General features: G+C 40.5%; 1 protein-coding gene across 2 annotated transcripts in view; it reads left to right on the top strand.

Annotated features, from left to right (window-relative positions):
- MYBBP1A (MYB binding protein 1a) overlaps nucleotides 1–11914 on the top strand; it is a 94960-nt gene that overhangs the window by 17082 nt on the left and 65964 nt on the right. For both annotated transcript variants that reach the window (XM_075194980.1, XM_075194979.1), the window contains exons 4-11: nucleotides 615–689; nucleotides 1046–1153; nucleotides 2755–2945; nucleotides 3217–3384; nucleotides 3709–3826; nucleotides 9385–9674; nucleotides 9836–9946; nucleotides 10251–10376. In XM_075194980.1, coding sequence (XP_075051081.1) covers nucleotides 615–689; nucleotides 1046–1153; nucleotides 2755–2945; nucleotides 3217–3384; nucleotides 3709–3826; nucleotides 9385–9674; nucleotides 9836–9946; nucleotides 10251–10376 — 1187 coding nt within the window. The remainder of the gene's footprint in view (nucleotides 1–614; nucleotides 690–1045; nucleotides 1154–2754; nucleotides 2946–3216; nucleotides 3385–3708; nucleotides 3827–9384; nucleotides 9675–9835; nucleotides 9947–10250; nucleotides 10377–11914) is intronic.

Genomic DNA, 11914 nt, shown 5'->3' with positions numbered 1-11914 from the left:
CTTTAGTAATTCATGTTACAAATAGGCAGTCAAATTAAGTATTTCATAAATATAGGCATTTGTGGACTTGTGCCTTATAATATTAATTACAATTAATTACTATAATAGTTGGTAGTGCACAATAGACTTTCAAAGAGATCATGTGCCCCCCCCCCCCCCAATTTGGAGACTATTTAATTCATTAGTGTAAATGTTTGATGTTAGATTTATTCAACATTCAACAGACTGTCTGTCTGAGATCTGATCAGTACTTTTATCAGGGGTTAGTATCTCCGGATCCGTGGGTGTTTATTCCAGTCTTATGTCATTTTGGGGAAGCGAGATTGATCGATAAGGGGAAAAACAATGATATTTGGGCGATATATCATTAGGTCTGTCAAAGTTAAATGCTCATTGGTTTTTATATGTTGCTGTGCCAATGTTAATCATCCCCATGTTGTTTCTTAGCATGATACTTCAATTACCGAGCATTGTTTCCTTTACAAATGTGTTTTGTTTTCTACAGTGTATCTGTGGATAAAGTCTATATATGTTGGTTAAGTTACATTTTAATTCTTATTGACTTAATTGCATGTAGAGAACCATAGATAAATGTCAAACATTTTTGGTTTCAGAAATCGGTGCGGAATGCTGCCTTTGGTAATTTTTTTGGTGTTCTCGCCCTGTCCCAGTCTGGTCGTCTTGCCAAGGTAACACTCAAGTGATGTTTAATATTTAGATAACTTTGTCTTATTCTTTTCTATTTTTTTTTCTGCTAGTGTTGGAAGACTAGCAGAACTGCATTCATGATAAGGAAAGGGTTCTCAGATGTAATTTCTTTTGGAGTGATTTTTGTGACCTCAGCAGCTGTCTTTCTTAGACATTATACGCTAGGGAGCATTGATTACTACAACTTTGAATAGCACTTTCTCCTAGCACTTGAATTTTTTATTTGATATATTTCTTAATGTTATTAGTAGCTTATATAAAAAACTAACTTGTATTTTATGTTCAGTGTTCCTGATCATATTGGTGAAATTAAGCAAGAGCCATTGGTTTTTGACAGGATTCAAACGTGCTGCTCCAGTGTGTGCAGTTGTTGCAGAGTTTGGCACAGTACAGAGAACACCTGAAGGATCTGCCCAGGAAGACATTGGTGGATATTCTTTCAGAGGTGGGATTTCTTTTTTCATATCGGTTATCAACAAAATGTATCTAGCATAGATTGTGTGTGCTGTAAAATTTATAGTAATTATTTTGTACCACAAGCAATAAGATTTATCTAAGATTAGTGATTTAAATGCACACAGTTATTGCTTCTAGGAGTTTAACGTACAAATATATATCTCCAGAGAACAAGCATGTAAGACACTTGGGTACACTAAGAAATCTGTTTTCAGCTCGACGCCAAAGGATTGATTTTTTTTTTTGTTACTGCACGGAATTGCCTGTCTGGTTTATCGCTTATCAGTTTCATAATAAGAAATGTTGCGACTACACAAGTCATTGTAAAAGTAAGTTATTAAGAAAGTAATGGTGCAGGTTTTTTACATTTTATGGCAACAATAAGAATAAAGAATATAAAAAATTGAGATATGACACAAAGAAAAAAGCTTGTTACCTATGGGCAGCTCAGGAGGATCATATGTGTTTTGTACCAATATTGAAAGGAAGTCAATGTAGACTTTTGGTTAATAAGAGAAGGCCTCCATGTTATACAGCTTCCCGTAGGTGCTGAAAATAATTTGATCTCATAGAATCCACCCTCAAGTCTCTAGGTTTGCAGTGAAAATATCTTGCATGGATGTACTGATATAAATCGGTGAGCATTCCCCTTAGTTTTAATATCAGAAATGCTGTGAGACATTAGTGCTTTAAGTTTACTGATGGGAGCATTACCAGTGTCACTAGAAGTAACCAAGTGGTTCTAGACTTAAAAGCTTGTAAACAGAAGATAAGGTTGTGGCTTTTTATTGCCATTTTAAATATGGAACGCTCAACTTCATATATCTCTTTTAAAGCTAGCCATGGAAATATATTTTTGTGCAATATAAAAATATTAAAACTGTAAATATTTTGATCTAAATCTGCGCCTGACATTGCCATTAAAAATAAAAAATATCCCTTTAAATGGTGTGCATAAGACACACCATATTTAGATATTAATCTGACCAAGAATTTGTAACGTTAAGTCAAACTGAATCCTATTCTTCATTCCAAATCTGTGCATTATCCAAAACCTGAAATAACATTACTTTTCTGGGTTTAAAAGAGTCAGTGGTGGGAATTCCATTCTAGCGAAATCTCCAATTACTAAAGGAGTCCTTTCGGAGCCTCATGTTATGTGACTCCACAGGAAGTTGATGCACTAATCATTGAACGATGCCTGCACCTCACCTTAATACCCGAACATGAGCACGGATGCACATCAAACTAGGCACCAATGGGACTTTGTGTTGAATTGAAGTCCAAAAATGCTGATATGAATACTTTTCATTAAATATAAAAAAAAATCCAGTCACGTTCTATGCAGATGCCTTGCAGCTTTAAAAAAAAAAATTATTAAAAAAAGGTGACAAGAACTGTGCAAATCAAACGTTGTATACTTACATCTAGTCAGATGATCATGTTTTTAGAATGGAGGTAGGCTATCTTGGGTTCAGAATAATAGCCTGAAAAAAAAAATACATGTCACAAAGGCCTGTGGCAGATATAGAGTATATCTGATTCTTTAAGTAAATGCCAATTAGAACATTTGTGTTTAACACTCTCCAGATTCCAGAATCCACATTTGAAGAAGTGTTATTTGGGGCGCTGCGTTCTGATCTGACATCTGCATTCAGCACTCCAGAACAGCTACACCTGCTGCTTGTGGGAATGCAGAAGTTTCCAGGAGTACTGAAACCCAAGAAATTAAAGAAACTGCTAGGATCATCCACGATTATTACACAGGAAAATATCCCAAAGTAAGATGACACATCTATGCTGTGCTTGTTAGTCAAAAGTGTGTTTCCTAACTGCTGTACATAACGTTTTACTTTTTATTAAATACAGAATTCTTTAAAAAAGTAAATAAATATTTCATTTGATCTCCTAATAGGATCCAGCTGCTTACCCTCTATCCTGATATAATTTTATTATGTGTGTGTGTGTATATGTATGTATGTGTATATAATGGTACATCTAGGTTTTTACAATGACATGTATTTAATAATGTCCTTTTACCATTTCTTCTAGGTTGGTGGATCTTTTAACAATGGCTGCCAAGTCTGTGAAGAAAGAAAAGTGCCTGCCAGGGGTAGCACTGGATGTGCTTAAGATTTCTCTAAAGGAGGAAGCTTTTGAATTGTTTTGGAAGGAGGCCATAGAGAATGGCCTGATGCAGGAACAGTCTGGACCTTGCGTGTATGTTTTAGTGGTTGTTCTGCCTTCTCCCTCTTATATCTGTGAAAATAATTTCATAGTGTGCTGCAAAGTTATGTCTGCCTGAATTATCATGTGGTCACACCATTATTACACACCAATTTTTATTTAATAATATGCACAATATATGCAATTTTTCTATAGTGTTGCATCCTTAAACTATCAGCTATGCAACTGACGAAAAAAAATATCTACTTTTCCTCCCAAGAAATGATTTTAAAAAGCCGTATTTGTCTTTGGCGGATGGTTGTTTGTACTTGAATTGCCCCATTTGTTTCATTGTGTAACAAGGTTTGTTTTCTTTAGTTACATGTGTTACAGGTTGCTGGGTGCTGCTTTGCCTCTGTTGGATAAAAATAAGTTACAACTTATACTACGAAGTGAAGTCATGTTACGTTATGGGGCCCATGTCATCTCAACTCAGGTAGGAGGCTTTGACATTCACTGGATGCTGTAGTCCAAATTATTCCTGGAGTGCATTAGGTACTCAAATCTATAGTGTATATATGGGTAGAGAAGCAAAATATCAGGCTTTAAACTTGTTTTAAATTTCTTTAAAAAGGTTGTGTTGCACAGTCTGAATTTTGTTTACACTTATGTCTTTACAGTATAGATTTAGGTATTAAGCATAAAATGTTTGAAAATAATAAACCTTCCATGATCCCCATGAAAAACTTGTATATTATCTGTGTGATTACCTATAAAAGGCTTATGTCTGATATCTTAACCTCTTTACCTTCTTACTCTTATACAACTATAACCTCAGAGTAACGACACGAGACTTGAGTGTGGCAAAATGAAATGATTTATTTAACTATGGTGGAGGGGAATAAAGCAGTCAGTCCGACGTTCGCCAGGCAAAACCCAACTGTCCTAGCATATCCTTAGGACTTTATCATCTGGGGCACAACCAAACCCCTGGGTTCAAGTGGTGGACCAATCACACCCAAGGCGCACATATCTCTACCTGGACGGGGAACGACGTCCCAATTCCACCGAACCCGCCCATCCTCTGGGCTATACGGAAAGCAACCACAGGGCAACCCACAGGGGCGGTACCTGAACCGAGACGAATAGCCGATTCACTCGGAGAGGCGGGTTCAACGTGCCCAATACCATAAATGTGCCCCCGAACAACCGCTGGCTGTCGACTGAACTGCGTTTTCCAGCCACGCCCGGATCCCTAGGAGCCGTGGCCCGCCGCCATACCTAAACCTGCCGATGCTAAAAACATAAATATCTTGAAAAAAATTACTATGCCCTCAATACTCAAATGCACTCTGTCTCCCCCTATATAGCGAGGGGCTCTGAAAACAAATCCGCGGGTGCTCAATCCGCAAACCACCTATGGAGCGTATAAAACGTGCCACAACTGAATTAACCTTCCACCTCACTTCGTCTGCTACATATGTCCATCAGGAAATGAACGCCAAATCCTCCTTGTCACAATATCTGACCAGCAAATAACAAGGGAAGGCCAAGAGGCGTGTACCCAAGCCAAATGTTCCTGAATACGTAATCTCAAATGAACCGACTTGCTACCACCTATGTCATTTCCTCCTAGATGTATTACCAGCACATGGGGAACCTGTTGACTAGCCACATTACCCATCAGGAGCTTTGGAAACCCAGGAAGGGGGGTGGGGGGAATACAAGGGTAGAAAGAAAAGAAAGAGAACAAAGGGGAAAATGCAAGGATAAGATTGAAGGGAAAGGCACAGAAACAAATTAAACGGACAGTAATGTTAAGAAAAAGTGGAAAACGAAGCAGAACTAGAGACAGTGGGAGAAGATACTCATCCAACATCCAGATCTGAAAGGCTGAATACAACTCCGCCCATCCTACTTATAGATTCTGAACCCCTCCCCTATGGCACCGGATGGGCATATCCAAATAGTTAACTGTTAGCACTCCAGAGTATACTCAGTTAAACATACAGCAAAACTTTATTAGCCTTCATTCCTATGCAGATCTCGGTTCATATTCTCATTTGTGTATTTTGTTTGAAAGTCATTTTTTGTTTGTAGTATGATACATACGTGTTGGGGCTTTAGCATTTGATCTACAGTGCAGACTGTTTTTCTTTCATCCATGAGAGACAATGGAATGCTAGGATATAGAGTGTGATGACTGGAGCATTGGGCACTTTCAAATTTACAGTCAAAAATAGAAACTCCTCCTCTATACCCCATTTATTGCTTCCTGAACTTCAGTTATTTTAAATGCCTACCGGAGGTGAGTGAATTTCTATGGATCACCGCTGAAGGCCGCTACTGCCACCACCAGCTCCATTGGGCACCAGACCTCTTGGAGTGGAGAAGCAGGTAACAAGCCACCAAACCTCCACCAGCATCAGGATCTGCAGGCAATAGTAGCTTGGTCCTCTGTAGCAGAAGGGGGGGGGGGGGGGTTTATCCACACTAGGCAATGGGTGGCTAGGGGACCCTATGTGCTGTGTCCTGGGGAGAGGTGATATAACTTCAGCACCTTCCTGCCTGGCAAGTGCACCAGAAGAGACACAGAAGCTATTTTGGGACTCCACTTGGTTGTGAGTCTGCAGCAGCAGCTCCTTCCTCCCGTCTGTCCTTCTTTCTGCAAATGGACTTAGTGGTGAGGTATTGTGTTGCTGTTTTGTGAGGCGGGGGTTCTTTCTCAAGCATCTGGCCTGTGTTTGTGCAGTTCCACTTCCTTCTGTATTGTCCACTGCCTGCCTGTTCTTTTTTTTTTTTTCTTCTTCACTTGTTTGTTATGTCTGGGAAGGGACATTTATCCAGTGGTAAGTCTGGGATGTGGGGCAGTGGCAAATGTGGTTGCCTGCTTCAGATGTCACTCCAAAATTACAACAAATCCATTTGCGGATATTACTACCTTAAGGTATACCGTGAATATGAAAGTTGAAGTCAGCCTTAACATTCTACACATCAGTGTGGACCTCCCTTAGAAGTTAGAGTTTAACTTCGTATGGTCACTAAGGCTGTGGAGAGATTGGCGGAACAGTTGTAGGAGGGTCTGAGTGACCTCGATTGGATTTGCTCACCGTGATGGAGCATATCTCAGAATCCTTAGATTATCTTGGAGAATCCACCATATTAGGGCTAGAATTTTAGCCTCAGCTATTGTGACATATTGTGCCATATGGCTTCATACCAAGGAAATAGAACCTGCCCCCCTCCCAACCCCCTGTTCGGTCCCGAGCCAGATAAAATCATTACAAAGCCCACTGGTGGTGGGGGGTTGGGGTGGGAATGGGGGGGGGGGGGGGGTGTAAGAGTTCCTTACTTCATTTTAATGCTTGGGCCTAGATTTCTTTCCTTTTGCATCTACAGGAAAGCAAGGTGCCAGTACTCCACTCCCCAGGGTGGTATGCAGAGAGGTATACAGACCTGGACGGAGAGATGTCCAGCTTGCAGGACCAGTGTTTACTTTCCACAACACATGCCTGGATGAGAAGCATTGTCAGCTGGGGATACATGCTTTCCAGACGCTTGGCAACACACGGTTTCCAGGAAACGGGGAAAGTGTGTTGTCCTAAGCCATTTAGTCCCTTCTCTGTTAGCAGTTATTCCCATCCCAGACAAAAAGAGTTTGGAATTTACTCAGATGTCTTCCTGGTCCAGAAGTGGGGTGGCTCTTTACGACTTATTCTGAATCTGAAAATCCCTAAGCTTGTAGTTGATGCTCGAGAGGTTCAAGATGGAGTCATTGACGTCAGCATGTAATGGGATGAGAATATGATGTCCATGGATATCAAGGATGCATAATTGCATGTCCCAATCTGGGAGGGACATCGGTGCCTTCTCAGATTAGCAGTTCAAATCCACCATTATCAATTTTGGACCCAACCCTTAAGCCTGACAACAGCACCAAGGGTGTTCACAAAGATAATGTCAGTAATGGAGACCCTTTTAAGATCCAGAGGATTGATAGTCATCCTGTAACTGAATAGTCTGCTGATCAAGATAAACTCCCTGGCCTTGCTTCAGTCCCTTGTTCAGGAGATGGCCCATACTCGCTGTTGTTTAATCAACTACAGGAAATTCAGCCCGATACCTACCTTCCCAGAGTATAATTTTCCTGGGCTTTTTGTTTGATACACTTCAGCCATGGGTGTTCTTACCAGAGAACAAGATCTTCTCGCTACATGGACTGGTTTAAGTCTCCATTTGCTCATCTTCATTGAAGTGAGTTCCAACTTCAGTCTGTCTCTGGAGACGTGTGTCTTGCTTCACTGGTGATGAAGAACAACAATCTTAACTTCGGGTCACCTGATGCCAGTTGCTATGAATGCTGGGCAGTGGTGCTTCAGCACCGGATCCATGGTCTTTGAACTCAGGAGGAGAAGTTAATTAGCTGGAACTCAGTGCGTTTCTTAAACACAGGGCAGCACTTTTTGCGAAAAAGGAACATAAAGGTTCAATTAATGCCATGGTGGTGGCTTATATAAATGACCAAGGGGCCCTAGCAATGAGGGAGACTGCCAGAATTTTCATTTGTGTGGAAAAGTCTGTTCTGGACATTTTGGCGGTCTTCATCCCTTATTTAGAGAACTGGGGAGCACACTTCCTTAGAAAGTAGGCCCTTCAACCCTGTAAATGGTGTATTTGCCCAGAGATATTCCAGCAGCTGGTGGTCAGGTGGGGTCAACAGGATTGAGACTCTGTTGAACCTCAAGGTAGAGCTGTTATGCTCCAGCGCAAGGTATCCGCAGACTTAACTAGTGGACACCGTGTCTGTTTCGTGAACCTTCCAACTCTTATATCTGTTGCCGCTCGTAACAATGTTTCAGTGGGTGCTAAAGAGCGAAGGCATTCGTTCTTGTGGCACCAAACTAGCCCAGGAGGGCTTGGTGCACAGACATCCTATGCATGGCAGGGACCCTTCCTCCACTAGAGATTACCTCTGCTGTCTTTAATATCGTGACTGTTGAAGCCATGATTCTTAAGGTCAAGGAGTTTTCTGACTGGGTGATCCAGACAATGATCAAGGCTCGTAAGCCGGTGTTGGCCACGATTTACTGCAGTGCTTGGAATTGATGTGAATTGAAGAGGTTTTCTTCCTCTTTTTTCCGGTTGGATGAGTTGCTGCATAATATTTGCTACAGATACTATTAGGTATGCCCATATGACCAGGGACCTCCCAGTGGAACATGGTTATAAATCCCCAGTATATTACTGCAAATTGTCAGTTTTTGGGAAATGAGTTCAATTGAGAATCTGTCCTTTTTACCCATGCCTTATCTCCAGACATACAGACAATACAAAGTATGTAAGTGTTCTTTTCATGTATTTAATCCCTTTTACTTCTGTTACTGGTTTTTATTTTTTATGTAATTTATTATGTTTTCTATTATCCAATGTCCTGTACCTTGTCATGTTAAATCTAAAATTTAATAAGTCTGTCCTTGTTGCTCTAACTAATTCATGAGCCATTTAAGAAGAGATGCTTGACTGTGTGCTAGGGTATGCTATGTTAACTGTTTGAATGCTGGTGTAGGTGAACTGATAACCTGTCTTGCTAATAACCAGTATAGTGTGTGCCAGTGAATAAATTTGTGTAACAGGTTTTAGGGTCCTATTGCTCTAATGCAGTAAGTGGTGGTAGTGACTAGTGATTTGTATGGATGAGACACTTGCATTTTGGGGTGTTTCTTCAGCTAAATCTGTAACCTGTATCATAGATGAGTCCTGTGTAACTCCTTTCAGTAACATCCAAATCATGGACGTTGGGAGTGCATTCATGACAAATTCCCATACTTGACTTTAATAATAGTTTTGAAATTGTGAGTTAATCGGGATCATACCATTTGTGTGATCAGTTTAAAACAATCAACTGCTGAGATAATGAGATCTGTTGATTATTTATTACATACAGTTACATCATAGGATAGCAGTGAAATTTTTTTTTTCCATCATGTCGCAGTTACATGTTTTATTTTGACTTTTTTTTTTCCCATTTTAAATACATTTATATATTTTGTCTAGCCTGCAGATCGATTTAAATTTGCACCGGAAATGAGTACTTATGTTGAGGCATTCCTGGAAAATTGTGATGATGCCGAGAAGCAACTGACTGTTCTTATTGGCTTCTCTTCGCTCACTAACCAAGGATACCCAGTTGTGCCCAGCACATGGAAGGTGATCCAGCATTTAAAGCTAACTGCGCTGCAAAAATACATCGACTGGTTGAAAAACATGTTTCTTACGCCAGATTTCGACTCCTGCCTAGATTTCAGCACCAACCGTCAGAAGGAGAATCAGGAGCAGCAGAACGCGTGAGTTAAACTTCTGTTTCTTATAAAATAGGACATAAAAGTGACAAACCTTAATCCTAAATTCTAAGAATATTTATATTACTCATCTTTTCATCTGATGGCTAGTGTTTGTTATCTTTCTGCAGTGTATCCTAATTATTTATTTTTTCTTTCTTTATCAGAACTGACAACTTTGTAATGCGACTGAGAAAATGGATTATTCCACGGCTTACCAGCATCATTGACAATCCACTGGCGAAGAGACAAGAGGCGCAAGTGATGGATATTGCACGGTAAGTGAAAAAGCAGAAGTCCCTCACCCTTCCACCCTCCCATGTGAGTCAAATATTGGTACTTAATATTTCTGTAGCTATCTGCATCTCCATCTAAAAAAAATGTTTTATGTGTTTCATTTTAGTTTTTAATATTATATGTGTGTGCCTTTACTGTAATTTCTACATTTGTAGATTTATTTTCTAGTTAGGAAGATTTCTAATTATCGTGTGTTTCCTTTTAATGTGGTGTGTGTTTTTTTACAATTTTTACATAATTTTTATTTACATTTTTTTTTTTTTATTTTTTTTTTTTTATATCCAGGTTTATCTTATTCCACGCTTTTTTTGAAGCTAAGAAATCTGTGTCTGACATTCCAGAAACAGAGACACACCTGACTGTACCCTTGGATGAGAGAACACGGACACATGTGGCCGATGCTTTTTTTAGGTAAGGGGTTAATAATGTTTTGTTTGCTTTTTTTTCTGCTGAAAGCTCATTGACTTGTATTACAGCTTACAAAAAAACGATTTAATTTGCAGGCTTCTGCTTTTTCAATAAACAAACCTGAAAGCCACACCTGAGACCTGTAGTATTGGATGTCTAGTACTGTCTGATGGTTTTAATTTTGGGTACAGATGTACAGTTGCAGAAGTTAATAGTTTTGTCATTCAAAGGTTCGTCTTATATCGTGTCTGGGCAGGATCAAGTAATCAAAATGAATATAGTCCCCAAATTATTGGACTACTTCCAGATTCGCCCCATAGCTGTCCCACTTTCAGTGTTTGCTGAGAATCAGAAGGTATTCTCTAAATTTATATGGAATGGGAAACACCCAAAAGTCAGGCAATCCTTTCTTGCAGGGGCAGAGGGATCCCAGATATCAATATTTACTATTGGGGGCTACCTATGTGAAGGAAATAAATGACATCTGTTCCCCTTGGTACTACTTCATGGGTATGCCTAGTGATCAAATTTTTAGCCCTCACTTCCCTCTCCTGCATGTGGGGACTTCCAAATCCCTGTTAGCATCTTCTATTTTATTCTCCTGCAAACTCTTAAATATACCCTAAAAATGTGAGACCTGTGTTTTTCAGATTTAACCTCTCATGCATATTCTTTCTGATCACACCCATATGGGATAACCCTAATTTCTCCTTTGGGGGACATTGGGGTATAGAGTAGGGACAGGGCGAACTGGCACTTTAAACTTCTGTCTAACTAAGCCCTAGCTCCTCCCACTCTATACCCCATTTCCTGTCTCAGCCTCAGTTTAGTTTAAGTGCCTGGCGAACGCGCTGTGTCTGGGCCTCTTAGCAGCCAAATTCTGTTTTAAGTTTCTTGTACTTTTTCAGTAATCGGAGACTTGTGTCTCCTGGTCCTGACAATCGGCGGCTCAGTGAGCCGCATAGTCGGCTGTCTCACAGCTGCCGACTGCTGTTATAGGCTCCAGAGTAAAGCCTCTTGGTCTGCAACTTATTTTATTCACTCTCCCGAGTCTGCAGTAACTGGGAGAGTGTGTTACAGCACAGCTGGGCAGTTTGAAGCGTACAGCATGGACAGCTGTGTGCTGTCTGGAGGGGCGGATCGAAGGTGCCGTAGAGGTGCCTCCTTTGCCAACCCCCCTCTTTCAACGTTCAAAAACCCTCCTAGGAACTTGGCACATTCGCCGCAGGCTGTGTCCATCCTCCTGTGCTGACAGCAAGTTAACAGCGCACTCTGCGTGAGAAGGGATGGCAGCAGGTAAGTGAAACCCTCTCCCAGCACAGTTCTAGGAGGGGGGGGGGTAGAAAATCGCAGTGGTCTCCTGAGCAGGCTGCTTCTTACTAGGAGCAGTCATTCTATGAAAAAATAAATAAATAAATAAATTCTATTTTTAGCTCAGGAGACAGGGTCAGGCAAGGGTCGCTAAGATAGTGAAGCCCTGCTAGGCACTGGATTGTTGAATGTTACCAATTCAGTGCTTGGCCCTGGGGGAATCTATTATT

This window comes from Mixophyes fleayi, chromosome 2 (genome assembly GCF_038048845.1).
Source record: "Mixophyes fleayi isolate aMixFle1 chromosome 2, aMixFle1.hap1, whole genome shotgun sequence".
NCBI classification, from domain to species: Eukaryota; Metazoa; Chordata; class Amphibia; order Anura; family Limnodynastidae; genus Mixophyes; species Mixophyes fleayi.
The sequence above is the reverse complement of the archived record's forward strand: the minus strand, read 5'-3'. Positions and strand labels throughout refer to the sequence as shown.